The 18998-nt window shown below is 43.8% G+C and overlaps 1 protein-coding gene across 2 annotated transcripts; it reads right to left on the bottom strand.

Moving 5' to 3' along the window:
• Positions 1-1257: 1257 nt before the first annotated feature.
• On the bottom strand, positions 1258-18167 carry LOC144124728 (uncharacterized). 2 transcript variants are annotated; one of them, XM_077657586.1, is made up of 4 exons: positions 18030-18150; positions 15944-16029; positions 4247-4496; positions 1258-2177 (listed from the first exon to the last, which is right to left on the bottom strand). In XM_077657586.1, exons 2-4 carry the CDS (start codon positions 16020-16022, stop codon positions 1895-1897), a joined length of 612 nt encoding a protein of 203 aa, XP_077513712.1. In that variant the 5' UTR covers positions 16023-16029; positions 18030-18150; the 3' UTR covers positions 1258-1894. The 2 variants fall into 2 exon arrangements, with proteins under 2 accessions (XP_077513712.1, XP_077513711.1); XM_077657585.1 differs by having other exon boundaries at positions 1538-2177; positions 15944-16034; positions 18030-18167.
• Positions 18168-18998: the final 831 nt, after the last annotated feature.

Genomic DNA, 18998 nt, shown 5'->3' with positions numbered 1-18998 from the left:
ACATCCAACCTTTTAAATTCGTCCCGTAGTGTAGATATGGAGCCTACGGTGAACGCTCGTGGAATAAGAGAGATGTGTGCGAAAAAATTTTTTAAGCGAACTAGAATCTTCCCAAGCAAACAACTAGTGTATACTCTCTGCTCTTCGCAGCGGCCTAATTTCGGTAAGGCAAAAATTTAATCAACTTTTGGCAAAGAATAATTCGTTTTTGATTTCGTTTTTGCTTCGTTTTTGCTCTGTTAACGTGTTTGCAAGAGCCGAGCGCTTGCGCATGCATTCCGGGCGATCGGGCATTTAATCCTGCTGTGAAGGCAGACGCCATACATATGAATTCGCAGTTTACAGTCCATAATACATAAGGTAGTATGTTAAAACAGGTTCTGGGAGAGTTATTCGATAGTGAGCGTCTAAGCTATAAAAGTTACAACTTGCTTCGACACCAGGTATACTATGCAGAGAGTGTTCCCGACTATTCCCCGCAAACACAGTTTAGGCAACGTTTGAGGCTCAGACACTCAGATTATTTTATAGTATGTTGTTAAATTGCGCTTACGATCGTTTGCCCCCGATTTCAAGGCAATGCAACATCTTCAAGAAACACATAATGCAGTTAACTATTTCTCAATGGCACATAGCTAATTTGTTCGTGGTACCAAAAGCATTTTACAATACAAACATTTCCAGCCCCTTGAGGCTTTATTCGTGTTTGCACAATAAAAATATATGCTTTGAAATTATCTTGTATCGATTAACCCAATCGGCACGATTCGCTGCAGAACAAACAAGAGTAGGCTAATCCTGTTGTCGTGCCAAATATGAAGGTGCCGCGTATATTTAGATCTTGATGTCTACGGATCTTCTCTTGCAGTTCTTTCGCAGCGAAGTTTGCCGCGTTTTCCGCTCGTAGTCTGAGTTCACATATCGCACGTTCGCGGATCGTGGGCTACCGGTTAGGTGCGGCGTCCAGGGCAACACACTTCCTCTTTCCCTCACCCGTTTTCCTGGCCGAGCCTTACCCGGCAGACGCCATCTTTATTCAGCAATAAGCCATCTATAACCGGGGTAACAGACTAAGTTGGAAACAGAGGGGGAGCGCATAGGAAGAGGACGGAAGGCATTCAAAACGGCGTGATTGCGCCCAAGATGCCACACAGCTGTCGGTGTGAAAGGATAGTGGCAGCTGTATTTCCCCACACTGATAGGGACAAATAGCGCAAAGAAATGAAGGCGACGGTAAGTAAAGAGACAGACAGGTGGTGAAATTAAAGCTGATTTTTATATTCAGAAATGCACACTAAAATGTCATACCTCAGGCTATCAACCTGCTACACCCTTGCATCTTTGCAAAAATGGATTCGCTTGGTTTTAGTAATACCACAGATGCCTTGCTCACACTCGCGTCAGATTCGAGGTAGACGTCACAGTGCGCTTACCAACTAGAGCCCAGCGCTATGCTGCTCCACCATACCTCGGCAACCGAATGAAAATGGCCTGTGAAAGGTGCGCATGGCCGAAATTTGACACCGTATAATCACACATAGTGCACATGATCAGATGCCACTCTGTGATCTACTTAGAAAATGTGAAGCAACTACTGCAGGTGGAGGTGAACAGTAGGAATCATAATTTAAATTATAATATTACATCAGGGCCACAACGCTTATTGCTACAGCTTGAGATATAAGAAACTTGCCGCTTTGAATTCCGGTCCTACGTGCACAAACAACTTCCGTAACTACAGAACAGGAATAAGGGCACAAATACGCCGCAGACGAATGTTGCACCCGTTGCTGTACTTGGCCACTCTGGTAATGACAGCGTATTTTGGCGCATCGCTAAGCATGGTAGAAGGCACTCATCAGCACAGCCCTGCCTTTTTACCCCATAATGCATTCTAAGAGGAGGTGATTTCCTTGAGGATGCCACGCACGTTAAAGGCCAAGGCTTCGACCCAAAAATCCCTGATGACTTCAGGTAGCAATTTGCTCATCACGACGGATACTCCCATATCGACCGCGTCATTGATTCCTTCCAGCAGAAAAAATGCGCCCTCAAGCCAGGTGAGCCACACGTTGACAGCAACTAGGTCGCCCGTTGCACTGTTGACTTCAAAAAGCATGTCCATAGTGACGTACGGGGAGGCAGTGGTGAGTTTCCCGGACTTTCCACCGCAGTACCTAGAAGGAGCGGAAAGCAGAGATACAGACTGTCATCAATTCGGCTTTGCTGAGAGATAAACTGGCAACAGTAAAGCAAAAGCATTATCGCGCCCTTCTTTCATTGCTAGAGGAATATTTATGCGGCTAAATATCTCTCAAATTCCAAGGAATGAATCGAAACCGTAAAACGCCTGCTGTCATAGTCAACATCATCATAAGGCTGACTACGTCTGCTGCCGAAAAGACACCTCGCCCATGTGCCACAAATTAACCCTGCCATGCGTAAGCTGCGACCACCTTATATTCGCAATCTACCTAATGTCATCCGCCCACTTTCATTTTTTCCGGCCCATGCAACGCTCGGCTCCTCTTGAAATCCATTTCGTTAGCCTAAACAACCATCGATTAACTCACCTTCGCATTACATGCCCTGGCTCTGCTCACTTGCTGATTTCCAACCCAATACTGGTAAATCCTGTTTTTCCGTGAGTCATTTCAACCCCTTCCTCTCTCTTCACGTGACACCAACCATTTTCCTTCCATACCTAGCTACGCTGTTCTCCACCTAATTTTTAGCTTTATTGTTAGCCTTCCAGTTCCCGTCCTATAGGTGAGCACCGGGACGATAAAACTGCTCTACGCTTTCTTGTACAGGGATACTGGTAAGGTGCTATTCATGACCTGAGAGTGTCAACCAAATGTATTTCGCCTCTTTCTTATTTGCCTGGCCACTTCATTGTCTTGGTACTGGCCGGCAATTGCAACCTGCTCAAAGCGGATGTATTTCGCGACAACTTTCAAAGCTCAACCCCCATTGCCAACTGGTGGTCTTTCCTGGACTAAGAGACATAACTCTCGACGTATCCTTATTTATTTTAGCTTCAGCGCTTTATCTTGGCTGTTAAGTTTATAGATAATGGTGAAGAAAAGGCGTAAGCAGTGAGCCCCAACGTGGTATGCGAAACTTCGCTGCTTCGATAGGATTTCGAGTTGTATCCTTCGCTTATTATTCGCTTATAAATGTATGGCATCATTTGCAAGGGCACATACGACTTGTGCAGGGATGCTGGTAAGGTGCTATTCATGACCTAAGAGTGTGTGCCAAATGCACAACGCCCCTTTCTTACTTGCCTGGCTCTTTCGCTCCCTTGGACCGGGCTAGCGGTTTAAACCTGCTGAAAGCGGATGTATTCCGCGGCAACTTCCAGACCTCATCCCCCCCTTGCCAACTGGTGCGCTCTTCCTAGAATATTAGACATTACTCGACTCCTTATTTATTTTTGGCCCTGCGTTTTCCTTTGGCTGCATAGTTTATAGATAATGAAGAAATAGAGGCATCAGCAGTCAACCCAACGTGGCATTCGAACTAGCGCGGCTTCGTAAGGATTAAGATTAGTATCATTCGGATTAGAGCGAATGCAAGTGAGGGAAAAGAAAGCACGCACTCGCAGTGTCCATGCCCGCATCCGAAAAGCGTGTGAGCGCTCTTCTGATAGCAGTGCCGAGATAACGGAAAGCAATCGCTCCGTTTGACGGCTTGGCGGCCTGGGTACTTCTACAGCAGTAAGCAGTAAAGGGGGGCCATTAGCGGCCAACCCATGTCCGCTACTGTAGGATATCATTAGCTTCCGCTGCACGGGACCACCCCGTTTGCACAGCGCGTGCCTAGTCTTAAATTCGTCATAATCAGCAAGGGTGCGAAGCTGCAACAAGATGGCCCCATGCGTATTGAAACGCACCTAGAGATATCATATTTTAACCCAACACTCACAGAAGCAGCTGAAGAAACGCAGGGCCCCTCGCTCCCACGAAAGCGTGTGAGCCAGAAATGGCGCACCGAAGATGCCCGTATGAGACGCCAGTATTCGGAGGTTATGGCAATGCAAGCTTGTCATCCTCATTACCGCAGTTTTGTAACCGCATTTGGTGTTTTACTAACCCTGTACTCAGTGAACTGCAGCGCCAAAGGCTCGATGCATATTCATGATTTGACTACAGCTTATGAGAAAACAGAGAGCGCTGCAAATCCATTGTCGCTTCAGTTATGGTGAATAGTGGTAAAACGGGTGTTTGACACATGCGCTCACCTCCACGGTGCGCTGAATTGCGCAAACCCGTGCGTGCTGATCTCAAGCATCGCCTTGCCTCGCCGGCAGAACAGTCGCGGAGCTCCCTGCAACTCCAGCTTGGACAGGCCGACTAAGGTGGTGTTGCCCACTCTGAGACCTGGTAGCACATCTCTCGGCACCGCGTCCGCTAAGTTGTAGGATTCGGGCAACCGCTTCAGCAGGGCATCTACAACCGGCTCCAGGTCGACGCCAGGAAAGGTGCAAGTGCCTAGAGACATGAAAAAGGGCAAGCCAAATTAAGAGCCATCAGAAGGGAATCAGCATTACAGCTGCGATGGTGAAAGGCGGGCAACTGGGACTTTATAGCACAAGAGAACGCAGTTTGGATGGTTAAATACTTCTTCTGTTATTCCCTTGTCCGAGAATTTTTTTTTGGTTGTTTTTCAGTGTTAGGGGCACAAAATTACCAGATTCTCTCGGAGTTTTCGCACAAAAGGTTCGTGTCAGGGCTTCACGTGCGCAGCGGCTTAGCCTAGTTATTAAAAACGTTTGCTTATTTGCTATAGGGAGGTATATGTAGCCGTTGGAACTGTTGAGCTCTGTGGACTGAAATTAGTTCCGTTAATGAAAGATGCAGCCATAAGTGCGTGCTCCGCTGACATTGTCGTCGTAACTGAAACTTGGCTTCATGAGTACATACGTGATTCTGAAATATTCGATTCACCAAATCATTTCCACTTCTATCGTTGTGACAGGAAAGATCGTCAAGGTAGTGGCGTACTAATAGCAGTCAGTAAACAAATAGAGTCATATTCTCTTCACATAACATCAATCATCGAAATTATATGGGTATCTCTTCAACTAGGATACCAGAGAATAATCCTAGGCGCATGCTGTCGACCGTCTAATGCATCTCCTACATTTGTTGCAGACCTTCATGATACAATTAATGTTATAGCAACGCGTTACCCTTCGTCATCGATCTTTCTATTGGGTGATTTTAACTTTCCGGGCATCGATTGGTCCTCGGTGCAACCATCCTCCACTTCAACGCTATGCAAGGAATTCACTAATTTATGCTCACTGTTAAGTCTTACCCAAATTGTTACTCAGCCTACAAGAATTACGGAATTTACAACAGGTACATTAGACCTCGTACTAACAACATGCCAAGAACTGTGCTCAGAAATAACCTACATGCCCCAGTTAAGTAACCATTCTTTGATCAATTTTTCGGTGAACATTCCCATACAATAATCGGCTAGTCACACTAAAATAATACGCATGTATCATCGCGCTGATTTCAACAAAGTTAATAATGAACCAGGTTCTTTCCTGGCCACCTTTTTCGAAGAATTCGACTGGCGATCGGTGAACGCTAACTGGCTCTTATTCAAGAACGAAATTTTAGATATCACCAACCATTTCATACCCACTCGCGTAATATCTTATCAGCAGCATGCGCCATGGTATAACGCGTATCTTAAGCGCTTGTCTAACCGTAAGAAACGCTTCTCCCGTTAAGCTAAAATATCACGCACTGAACATCATTGGTCCCGTTATCGGTCTGCAGCTTACACTTACTATTCTGCGGTCAAGAAGGCTAATCCCAATTACCAGAATAGCACTCTACCGGGAATGCTGCTCAAAAACCCAAGAAAATTTTTGAGCGTCATTAACCCCTGTGAAACGTCTAGAAAAACACTAACGGAGATAATTGATGAACCTGTATCTGATATCGCCTGTGCAAATGTACTGAATGATGTATTTTCGAGCTTTTCTTCAAGTGTTGAAACTATGGATTTCCTTCAACTGTCTCATAACAACTTCGTCCCAATGTACCGTGTCGTCATCCATGCTGACGGTATAGTTAAAATAATTAATAATCTTAAGATATCCTCCAGTGCTGGTGTTGATTGCATTACTGAAGTTCCTGAAAAGTACTAAAATATATTCATCGCTTTCTTTAACTGAAATATTTCAGCAATCATTCAAAAAAGGTGAACTACCGGCCGATTGGAAGATAGGTAAGGTGGTTCATGTGCATAAACCTGGTAATAAACATTCGCCTTTTAACTACCGGCCCATATCTATTTCCAGCATCCCATTCAAATTCTTAGAGCGCATACTCTTTTCACATATTGTCGCTTTCCTTGAATCAAACTCGTTTTTCCATCCTTCTCAGCGCGGTTTTAGGAAATCCTCTTCATGCGAAGCACAGTTACTCTTATTCACGCGCAAACTCCACGCAATTTTAGATTGGCGCTCGATCGCCGACTGCATCTTCCTTGGTTTCGCGAAGGCATTTGATAAGGTTTCTCATCATCTTTTGTTACTAAAACTGCGCATGGTAGGATTAGAGACTAACATTCAAAAATGGCTGGAAGATTTTTTTTTACCCATCGTCAGCAATTTGTTGCCGTAAACAACGTTAATTCCACCGTTCACCCTGTTCTTTCCGGTGTGCCCCAAGGCACCGTCTTGGGGCCCCTGCTTTTTTTATATCTATCAACGATTTACCCAGTAACATTTCTTCTTCCGTACATCTTTTTGCCGATGACTGCGTCCTTTTTCGGGAAATAACAAATGATAGTGACAAGCACATGATTCAGTCTGACCTTAACGCTATCTCAACATGGTGAAAAACTTTGAATATGACTTTAAACGCTGAAACGTGCAAACTAATGCGCATTTTTCGCGTTAATAGTGATTTGCCCGTATATACTCTTAATGACGTGTTACTTGATCCAGTTACAAAATGTAAGTACCTCAGAATTCATATTACGTTTGACCTTGGCTGACATGCGCACATTGAGCACATCACTAACAAAGCTTATCGCATGCTCAGATATCTGAGACGTAACTTTGACGCAGCCCCAACTACCATCAAACTTCTACACTATACGACAATCGTACGTTCACAACTAGAATATGCTTCGTCAATCTGGGACCCTGGTGTTAAGAGTTTGAGCGACCTACTGGAGATGGTACAACACAAATCAGCGCGGTTTATTCTCTCTGACTTTCGACGTACATCAAGCGTAATCGCTATGAAAACTACCCTGGGCCTAACTTCACTTGCATCACGAAGCAAAATTGCACGCCTGTGCCTTTTTCGCAAGATATTTCATCATGAGTCTATTCGCTACGAGTTACTTATTCCCCCTTCATATACTTCAAGCCGCACAGATCACATACATAAGGTAGGCATTTCTACATGCAAAACTAAAACATTCTCGGATTCTGACTGGAACCACCTTCCTTCCTCAGTTGCCACAATTACTGACTCTGTATTGTTTAGGTCTGCTGTTACCGCTTCTATTGAATGATATATTGTGTTGATCACTTATTCTAGCTTACCTGTGTTGCGATAATTTGTTGTTCTCTGCTGTTTGTATTTTCAATGTTATTATGTATTACCCACTCCCCTCTGTAATGCTTTGCCCTGAGGGTAAAATAAATAAATAAAATAAATAAATAAATGCTGACCAGTGTAATTAAACAGAACATTTCTTGCAATTTTGGGTATGCACAGGGTGTCTTCTGTAATGCTTCTTATACCTGTCTGGAGTATATTTATCTGTGCCTTGGACGCTGCCTGGTACCATTACCCTCATCTCATCTAGTAATTGCCTAGCATGGCGTCTTGCCAAAGTAGAACTTTTCGAATCATTGTTTTATACTTTTAAATGATTTATTCACCTTTATTTGACCCATTTACCACACTGTTTATTTGGGTCATTGTTTTGAGCCTTTTCACTTTTTAATGTTTACGCATTGTCATCTAATATAAGGAGCCCATTCGCTGCAGTTTGATTTGTAATTTGGGTCAGACTTCTGCTTGGGACTACTATCGAGGTGCATGTCCTGGCCGACAATATCAAGGCTTTTACTTTGTAACTCTTTTCTGCTACATAATTGAGAGTCTGTGGGCTTTCTTGTGTGTAATTTTGTCAGCAATTCTAGAATCAGATTGCCATATCCTGGGCGTACGCACTGTATTCATTGTGATCAGTGTTTCACTTCGCTTCTTACCTTCACACGTCGCAAGAAGACTGTGAAAACATGGTGTGCCGTGGTCTTGGGAGTGCTCTAACTTGTGAGTGGTGAAAAACAAGAAAAATGCTGCTGGCATTGTGGTCCGAAGCTACCGTTTAGTATATACTGTAGGGTACGTGTGTAAGCTACATCTGTGAGGTTTTTTGCCACTAATGCTCTGGCTTGTCAAATGTACCATTCAATAATGACTGCTGACTGCTGGTGTATCATCATGTTTGTCGACAACAAGATGATTGGAAAACAGACGAGGTAATTTAAAAATACGCTTTGTTTCAATTTTTTTATTTTTCTACTTATTAAATGAGGTTTAAAATTACAACAACGTTCTGAATCCTTTAAATGGTTGACAGGGGCCTAAAAATGAATATAGTTCTCATTTTCTTTCTCCTTACAAACTGCATGTATAAACTAGGAGTCTCTGTGCGAATTCGCCAAAGGTTTTCTTTCCCTCTTTTTAAGGTTGCATCGAGGACAACGCCCGTCATGGAGCTGACGTAGCATGCTACCTAGATGTCTCTGCAGTACCAACCTGAAAGGAACTGGTGGTCTCACGACCACGACAGATGCCTTTGGCGTTCCGTTTAGTTGCTACGGTAACCGCTATTGTGCCGCCGTAAAGCGCCTGTAAGTGTGTCCTTGTGCTGGTGTACATTGAAAATGAGCAATACGCAGAATCTAGCAAGTGGACACCATATGCTGCGGGCTATATAAAATATTTAGTTGAGGCCCGTAAACTTACGCAATTAAAATGAATTTACATACGTCGGCTACCGCACATTATCAATAGAGGTTGAATGTGGCAGTTATTCCAAACTTCCTTTGATTTTGCACCGAATAAACAAAGAGGTATTAATGAATCGCCATATTGGAAACTAAGTGTTGCGCTGCTATTTTGTACGCAGTTTTCCCTTTGCCTTCAATCTTCTTTTGATACATGGGTTGTATTTACGTCTAGACTTCAATCAGCTTGCATTGCACAGCTTTCTGCGAGCCATCAAAATTGCAATCTTGCATAGGTTACAAGCTGCATCTTACAAAAATGAGCTTTGAGTTTATGGTGTCATAATCATGCATTCCTTGTGACACATTATAAAGTCATCATGAAATCAGGTATTAATGTCTTTCAGCAATAAAATCTCAGGACAGAATCCTTTGCAATAATACTGAATATTTCCTTATGCCGTTTCTCATTATTAACTCTTACTTTGTTTTCATTCGTTCCTTTTTGTGTAGCAAAAAGGAATGCATGAAAGAACTGCACCAAACGCGGAAGGCGTTGGGGGGATAGGAGGAAGGGCTATATTTTTTTCTGATCCTGCCGGGCGTCTGGAAAGAGAGAGGTGGGTCATTGGTCATTGAAGTTTTTCGGGGAAAAACATTGTTTACTGCTATTTGTACATTACACTGAAAGTGCATTTTTTGTGTTTTAGTTTCCAGATGAGTGGTAGTTTCCTCTGATCATTATCCGGTGCCGTTAAAGCAGCGCATGGTGGCGTTCATATGAGTGGCTAACAAACGTACATGTTACCAGCAAAAGTGAAAGCAAGAACTAAGGTATTTTACTATAAAGCGCAAAATATAGGAGGCACAATGGTGTCTCCATGCACTTTACCAGGGCCGTGCCAGTGAAATAAGGGAAGTGATATAGACTTCTGCCTCGGGAACTTCCAGATTACTACCATCAACCAGGAACATGGTAGATGTCGAACCGGTGAGAGCTTAATCAGGAACTAGAGCTCTCCGCACCACAACTGTATTGCTCCTCGTGCCCCGTAAAACAAGTACGGGTGGGCCTCGTACCTCTCCATTTAGTACAGTCTGGTGTTGGGCGTCTGCAGGCTTTTTCTAGACATGTCCGACCACCACCTTATCATCAGCTGGTTCAAGCCTATATGATGTGGTGGACGCTGTTTCAGACGCAACACTCTCTTGCTGAACACAACATGACGACTGTTTCTGGTTTAGTGCTTTGTTCAGCAGTAGCTTGCATCATGTCCTGTTTTTCGATAATAAACGCAATAAAGCTGTTTTGGCTTAGAGCGACAGTCTGCGGCCGTATGTCGAGCTCGGTTACAAATGAGGCACCTTCCTGACTGTCTATTTGATGAACATCCGTTTCTCTCGGGATTCCGACCTCGAACGCTTCTTTGAACGAAGAAAAGATTCTTTGCCGCTGCGTCTCTGGAAAGTTGCATGCTACCTCAGCCATTTTGTCTACCTTCTTGCACTCTCTTTCTCGAAGGAAAATCGCCAGACGGCTATGACAATTCCTTGTGAGCTGTTCGGCCACGAAGCCACGTAGATCATTGTACGTTGCGGCCGTTCCCGCCATCTCGACCCATGGATCAAGAAGACTGAGCAAACGTGCTGCGTATTGCTTGCCTATTTCTTTACCAAACTGCTTACTTTCACGAAACCTTTCACGATAACCTTGTGCTGTAAACCGAAAATGTTGGAGCAGGGCTAGTTTTGCTTTATTATAATCCATTGAATCTGCTGGGTAGAGTCGACCGAACAGACGGAGAGCTTCCCCAGTCAAAGACATACTGAGTGTTGTAGCCCATATTTCCTTGGGCCAGCTGTGCCCTTCTGCGATACGCTCAAAACGTTTTAGGTATGCATTCAAGTCATCCCTGCGATCGTCGAAAGGCGGGATCAAGTGTGTGGGCTAACTGCTGCTGAGGGACACGGTGCGGTTTCTCGATTACCCCCACAAGCTTCTGCGAGCCTTAGTTACAGCCACAATCTACACTTCTCAGCCTCTGCTAGCGACTTTGCATGCTCGGATTCGGCTTCTTCTTTGCGCTCTTCAGCCTCTGCTTGAGTCTTTTCATGCTCGCGTTGGGCCTTGGCATGCTCGCGTTCTGCTGCACGTGCGACGCGTTCCTTCTGCTGCTCAGCAACGACCCGCAAACGGAGCTCGGCTTATTTGAACCCTAACTCTTTCTCTAACTCAATTAACTCCGTTAGCGTGCTCATGGTTTCCTTATTTGAAAACAATCACTCAATATAAGTTAAACGGCTCCGTCCTGTCGCGCGGACGCCAATTGTCGCAAATTGGTAGCGCGTCCCCAACTTTCCGAAAGGGAACGCTATTGCGTGCAGGTTCGAACAAGAGAACAAAGAGATCTAACAAAACAACACGAAGCCGTATTTATAATTTAAAGGAAAAGGGCCATTAGGAACGGAAACGAAAGCAAGAAAATACACACTCAACACGCGAACAACACTACAGATTAAAGGAAAAGAGTTCACCCGGTACTGAGTGTCCCAGGTGAAGTGGGGATGACTTGTAGACAGAACGGAACGCGGGTTGATGACACGAGTCAACAGCCTCAAGAGCAGCAGGTGAATCATAGCCAGATCCTGCTGACGGCGGCCCGAAACGCCGGAGGGCTAAAGCAGGATATCCAAGAGTGCCTTTCGGCAGCTTGGACCCTATGTCCACCGACTGCCACCTCCGCGCTTGCAAGGAACGCAGGAGGCTTACGTCGGTGATCCAAGTGAGGTCACGGCAGCACGGACCCAACGTCCGACCGCTGCCACCTCCACGCTTGACTCGATCTTCGCTACGCTGTCTTCCTTTACACCTCGGTTTCCTGGCGCGTCAGCTCTCCGCTCCTCGTGCTCGCCGCGCTTTTTGTTACCATCGCCTCGCACACATGCTTCGCATGCGCACACGGCCAACGCTGGGCTGGCACGCGCAGCGCCCCGCTGTCCGACGCAACACTGTCAACGCACCAGTGTTCACAAATCCTCCAAGGATCTTTTGTGCACCTCACAAATTGAAGGATGTGTGTCGAGGCCATGCTCGCAGGTTTTGAAGCTGCTATTGCGCATTATTCCAGCAATTATCGTCCCGAAACGCAGTGCGTTCTATAGTGTATGAATACGCCGTGATCTGTACATATGATTAGGAGGGCTGAGAGAATAAAAACAGACGGCCGGTCTTTTAAGACTTGCAATTTTCCGAAAGGTTTGATACAGCCAATGCGTTGCACGTTAAGGATCGGATATGTTGCAGGCCCAACAGGCCTGAAAGGGCCCACTCAAGAACATTGTTATCGCGTACGCGTATATGCCTACTACTGCTACATTTACACGCAATGCAAGACAGCAAATAACTGCGGACACACATACAAAGCCAAAAATGTGTGCTTGTTAGCATGTGGTGTTTCAGTGTAGTGTTTAAGGCAGTGGGTTATGCGTGCGAAGGTGATGTTTCGAATCCCCATATTTACTGGTTTTTCGATTGTTATTTTTCTGTTTTTGTTTTTGCTTTACTTTTTACTTTTCAGCCTATTTTGCAGTCCTGACCCCAATATTTGCGTCGGGATCTTCAAGGGCCGGTAAGACATCAGAGAGTCAAGAAGTAGTCATCAGAAAAGCATTCATTAGGAACTCAATGGTACCATGATGACCAATTCGTTTTTGAAAGCCATTAGGAATACATCAGAAGAAAATCACAAAAGTAATGAAAAAGGTATATGAGCCTAATATCAAAAGTCAGTAGACTTTCTAACGAAAGTCATTGGATGTTTTCTTAAGGGTTCTGATGCAGTGTAGTCTACGAGCCAGAACGTCTAATTAAACGCTACCCATCAAGTCTTGCTAAGTGCTATTTCTATGGCGCACACACACATTGGCATATATAGAGTGCAAAATGGATTCACGAAAAAACTGTGGACGAAACTTAGCATTACGCATTTATGCTCCAGTGTTTTATATGCGCCACTCTGCATTGCCATTCCAGAGCTAAAAATAAAATCATAGATAATGAGCCAATCATATTATACAATTCGTATGTTTTACAACGAGTACAGTCAATAAAATTCCTTGGAGTTATATTTGATGACCACCTGTTGTGGACTGACCATATTAATCAAGTAAGAAAAAAAATTTCGCGATCAGTGGGCCTTCTAAATAAATTTAGACTTCTATTGCCAGTATGGCTCAAAAAGCAACAATATTTCAGTTTAATTTATTCACATCTTCACTATTGTTTACTGATATGGGGAGACTCAGCACAGACTAATTTAAATGCTTTGGTTTTACTACAGAAAAAGGCCATACGAGCAATTGCTAATCTAGGCTACTTGGATAGCACTAACTCGTGGTGGAACAGCTTGGGGTTACTGACAATTTTTCAATTAAAAACTCTTCGGCTAGCACTTGAAACATATAACAGATTTCATCTTGAAACTAATTTTTGTGCAACACCAGCACTACCGCAAAACCCATATCCCCTTCGACACATGACAATAAGAGCACCAAAATCAAGAACAAATTACGGATTTCAAACGATTAGATATCAGATGACTACCTTTTTGAACGAAAACAGAAATTTTCATGACCTCCCTTCATCAATGCAGAACTCAAAAAATATACAAGAGAAAAGTGATTGCACTGTTGACTACATGACTAACCGGTACATCCTGTGACATATTATAAATTGATAACAGTCAACATGATTGTATATATTTGTTTTCCTTTTTATAATTCCCTGTAACCCAACAGCACGCATCTTAACAACTTCGAAGACACCTTAACATTGTTGTACAGTTTTTCCTTTGTTTTTCTTTTAACATGCCAGCAAGTGTAATGGCGACCGCTACATTTATTGTATTTGTTTATTTTGTGTGTGTATGTGCCGAGTGCAGTTTGCTTACCCCCAGGGAGGAAGGCCCTCGTCAGGCACCACGCCTTTTGGCCTCCTTCCTGAAGTGTATGAAACACACTTCAAATAAATACTTTTCAAACTTTCAAAGTCCTGTTTGCATCCTCAACGACTAATTTCACCGCTACGTTATCAGCTGGATTTCTGAAAGGAACTGAAGTGCCAACCCCATCTCTGGAAGAGATGGTGTGGATCTGTTCGGCTCCTTTCGGACTTCCACTTTCGGCATTGTGTCGTGTAGTGTTGCAGCCGATTACGTGAAGAGCCAGGTACACAAAAGTTGGATGAAAACCTTGCTACGGAATTTCATTGCGTGGCATCGGTTATTGCAGAAGCATGAGAATCCATGAACGCGATGCAATACACATATGTTACATGGATTTTATAGTAAGCAGAATCAATCCTGAATATTCATACCAATCACCCCCCCCTCCCCCCCCCCCCCCCCCCATCCAAAAGTCGCATCAAAAGAGTTCAACAACATAGCTCTGGCGGTCTGCGCAACTTTGAACGGGCTTCTATGTGAAATATGCAGCTGCCCCCTAGTAAATGGTTTATGGGAGCTTAACGTCCGAAAGCTACTCAGGCTATGAGACGCCGTAGTGAAGGGCGGCATAAGTTTCGACTATCTGGCGTTCTTTAACGGGCACTGACATCGCACAGTACACGGGCCTCTAGAAATACGTCTCCATCGAAATTCTACCACCGTGGCCAGGATCGAGGCCGCGTCCTTCGGGTTAGCAGCCGAGCACCGTAACCACTGAGCCCCCGCGGCAGACCCAGCTTTCCATAGTGTTTTGCAGTCTGTGCGTCTGTGGAAAGGTTCGATTGTGCTGTTACTCAGGTGAAAGGTTTTAAAGAAACCTCCAATATCCGAACTCTAAAGCAAAAGTACAGATCAGAGGGTAAATAATATTTTTTTTTAATATGACGCTATTTGCGCCTACGTATGTTTGCACGGAAATAGCGCACCGTCGAAATAACATTTCACAGCTACACAACTAACAATCTTGAGCTGAAGTTGGAATGCTAGCGCGATTGAATTTGTGCAATTTTTTATAACCAGTTTTGGCGGCGCTAAGCTAACCCCTATTCTCTCACTATTGACAGAAGATGTGGGATTGATCTAACACACACAGCACTACACTTGGGACAGAAAAACAAGAGAAACAATGCTGTCATCACAAAATAAAAAAAGCAAAAGAACTCAGAAATGCCATACGATTACATACTTCCGTGCTCGTTGGCGTCAATGCAGGCACGGCGAGAGAATGGTTCTACGCCATATTACTTCAAAACAATTTATTAGTTCGAGAAACAGCCACAAAGATGCCATTAGGGCTGATCCGCAGTTTATAATTTGTGAACAAGCAACATGATCCGCTACCGAACACTGGCATTGAAGAAAACAGGGACGCCACCACTCCATTGCGTGTATTGATTACAGGGGCAACTCTGATGGATTTCTGCAGCGTTACTGCCGGCCAGCATGCGGAAAGTTTAAATGTACAATACACGAAGAGTGGCGCTTCAGAAGGAAGACAAAGTGCTATGGTCTAATTTTTTAGCGCTAGTGTCGGAAAGCACTTGTAGCAGATTTCACCGGAAATGACGATGATATAAACTCGGCAGTTGCGTGCGACTCACGAGCCGCAAGGGGAGCATAAAGTATTCCTGAATCCAGAGGCTTTGTGCATCGAGGAATAAAGGGTTACTTTAATTTACATAGACAAGCCTCACTGCAGTGTGGTGGACTTTAAAGTTTTCAATATATCAATAAATTTTAGACCATTCTTGTTCACCCTCCACGCGTCCCTCAAAAGTCTCCATCATTTCCAACCAAATTAACGCCTAACTTTTTCTAAACATCTCTTTTTTCTTTGTGCTAACTTTAATGTAAACAAAGAACCAGATTGTGTGTGGAACGCACGAAGCGCTTAATGCTAGATAAAAGAAAATAATTTAGCAAGTTTACTCACCGAATCTCCCGCGTTCCTGGGCGTTGACGATTGCTGCACACAACAGCAAGGCGCCGACGGTCCTCATGTTTGCAGTCATGCGAGAGCTGCACTTTATGAAAAGTACAAAAAAGTATTGATGAGAAATTCAACGTTTAGTTTAGTTTTATTTATTCAGATACCTCTTCAATGGTATGGGTGGTAGTATAAAGCTGAAAATTACGAACATCAGAAACTCGAAAAATGTACAATCAAGAGGATAGTTATAAATTGGCATAATAATTTAAGTACCTGACACGCTAAGTACAGGAACACAGTAGGATGGATCATGCTAATACAAATCATGAGTAGGGTGTAAAAAAAGTGCTTTACAGCATACAAAATGTATCAGAGCATAGTTTGAGACGAAAAAGAACAAGGAGCAACCGAACAGTACTAGGCTGAAAAAATAAAAAAAATATTCAAATACTAGCGTTACTATGTGTTATGTCATGAATTTTTCACGCGTTGGGTTCAATGACTGTGCGCGCTAGTGTGTTATTGCTTCGATGGAAGTTCGTAGTATCAGTGAAACAGCCGGAAGCAACGAAAACACGCGATTTGCCTAACTTAAAAACCATGGTGAAGCGATTGATGATGAAAACATTAATTTATAGCGCTAGCAGTGAAATTTTATGACAGGCAGTTAATTTTTCTTATATGTAAAACACACATAAAATAAACAGGTAATCACGGATTTCTGGTTTTGTATACTGATTCTTCTCAGTGGAAACAGGCGCCCAAAAACTCTTTTCCTCTCCATTTTTTTTTGCGTTTCAACTTTTCGTTTCTGATAGAGTCAGCGTTCAAGAAAGGATCGTAAGGATAGCACTATGCTAGCGCTACAAAAACAGGACTGCTTAATCACCATCATATTTAGACTGCTTCAGTGACAAATTTCATGGCGGCATATGTTCAAGGAAAAGTAATTAAAGTGGGTATTCATAATTTGGGGGCTATTGCATTTATGTGCTTTTGAGGAAATATATTAATTATTTGTCTCTATTTGTTTCGCTACCAGCCCCATATTTTAGGGCATTGCTTAAAAACCAAAAATTTACCGCTGTCGCTTGCGGTCGTGTCGTTCTTTTAGGCGTTCTTTCGGCGCTGTTCATTATTTGACAAGTAGCAGTAGTCTACGAAAAAAATTCTCTTCATGGCATGTATTTGAGAGCCAAATAAACATAGCTCGATGCTAGACAATCGTTCTCTTTTTTTATCGAATTCTTTTGGTCCTTCAAGTCACAAGACGAAGAGAGATCACACTTGGCGAGGATCAGTCATTGCTAGAGAGAGGCCAACTGCCAGGGTTCCTAAGAAAGCGTGGATTAGGCGGGCCGGTACTGAGTGGCTTACCTATGTCTGCGGCTAGCAAGCTATGGCGCCGGTACGAGGTTCAAATTTTTAGGTCTTTTTGCCGTCATTGTGCCAAGCGTCGCGTGAGCAGCAACGTCAGTGCTGCTTTTTAGCGACCAGTTTCTTATATAAAGCGGTGAGAAACAAAATCTGGAAGAAGTGTATGTTGAGGATGGCTGGCTTTGATTAAATTAGCATTAATTACCTGCGTCAGCAGCGAGGAAAGCCAGAGTTCAAATTTTTTCCTGAACTGCGGAAATAGCACGAGCGAACGAAAAGTTAGGCAATCTCAGCCAATTAACGAGAATTTATGATGACTCTTAGCTTTTTGAAGGTTCACCTTGGCGTGCATACCTACAGTGTCGGTCAGAATGATGTTTACTATGCTTCCGTGCTGAAGACTTCTTTCGAATAGCGTAACGGAAAAAAATGTTTTCTTCGTTTATATGCGCGGCAAAAAGTAAGTATTACTTGCATATACATCCTTCAAGCATTGTTTTGCGAGGTAACAGGTCTGATGACCTTAACCGCCAAAGCATAGGCCATATTCCTGGGTACTCTACTATACATAGTAATGACAATGCCCTAGAAGTCTTTACTGCCTTTTTTAATTTTTTCCTCAAAAAATATTCATCCTAGAGGAAGACACGCGAATCATGCTAATGCTACCAGCACAGGCCTTCGAGCTGGCCTGGTGCATGCGCCGCCTTACCGCTATAGCTGCGGTCTCTCGTGGGGCTCTTGCTGTGCTCCAAGATGTGGCCTGATCCCGCTCAGCTGGACAGGCTTCCAATACCCTTCCTTCAGAATGCTTTATAGGAGAGAGGCGGTCTGGCGGCAGTCACTGCGAAGGGACACGTGCCGGGGCCGTCGCTTGCGTCCGGCCGTGGGGCCTGTATCGCCGAGATTAGTAGAGGCCACATGCGCACTGCCAATTAGTTCTCCTGAAAGGAAATAGATTGTTATAATGAGTGCCTTTTTAAAGACAAACGCGGCTGTAGCACCGCCACGTTGCACTCTCTGAAGGCGTTTTATCAACGCTTCCCCAGAGTGTTTTCATCCTTGCAATGTCGCGTCAAAAAAATGTTTTCGGTTGAAGCGGGTGTGGTAGATCCAAATTGTAAAGCGGTGAATTTTTAACTGGTGATTCTTGAAAATGGGACATTATAACTTCAGATGTTGCATGGCAGCGGCCTCACGAAAAGAAGACGGTAGAAATGCAAGAAAAATCTGACTAGAGCTTTAGAATGAAATTTTTCAGAAGCGAGAACCCGCCAGTATACCAACGGCGAGCCACAAGATGAAAAAAAAAGTTCGCACAAAAGGAGTGAAAAGATTTTGGATGTGTGTATTTTAATGCAGTAATACTCATTAAAAGGGGTTCTTTTCAGCAGAAATTCGTTTACGCAGCACTCTCCTGCAACCTGCACATATCGATAGAAGCCTTCCTCAGGAAGCTTTAACAGTAACCATGAGCTATCTGATATGCAAGCTACAGTGTGGATTTTAGGTGGAATGAAGTCGTGCAAAGGGTAATTCACTTCTTACTAATAACTGGACGTCAATGCCTCAACCTATCGCCGCCTTCCATGTGCCTTTGCACAAAGTCTTTCATGTAGCAAATGTTACAAAGAAGCAGTATAATTTATGAACACGCTAATTGCATTGAAACCAATTTACT

Source organism: Amblyomma americanum, chromosome 3, assembly GCF_052857255.1.
Source record: "Amblyomma americanum isolate KBUSLIRL-KWMA chromosome 3, ASM5285725v1, whole genome shotgun sequence".
Taxonomy (NCBI): Eukaryota; Metazoa; Arthropoda; class Arachnida; order Ixodida; family Ixodidae; genus Amblyomma; species Amblyomma americanum.
Note: the sequence above shows the minus strand (reverse complement) of the source record. Positions and strands in the feature narration are given on the sequence as shown.

What these genes read in the sequence shown, in the direction of transcription:
- LOC144124728 (XM_077657585.1), bottom strand. Translation starts at nt 16,022, where the DNA reads ATGACTGCAAACATGAGGACCGTCGGCGCCTTGCTGTTGTGTGCAGCA. An exon ending in CCAGGAACGCGGGAGATTCG is followed by an intron (nt 4,497 to 15,943) that starts GTGAGTAAACTT and finishes TCATGTCTCTAG; the next exon opens with GCACTTGCACCTTTCCTGGC. An exon ending in CAATTCAGCGCACCGTGGAG is followed by an intron (nt 2,178 to 4,246) that starts GTGAGCGCATGT and finishes CGCTCCTTCTAG; the next exon opens with GTACTGCGGTGGAAAGTCCG.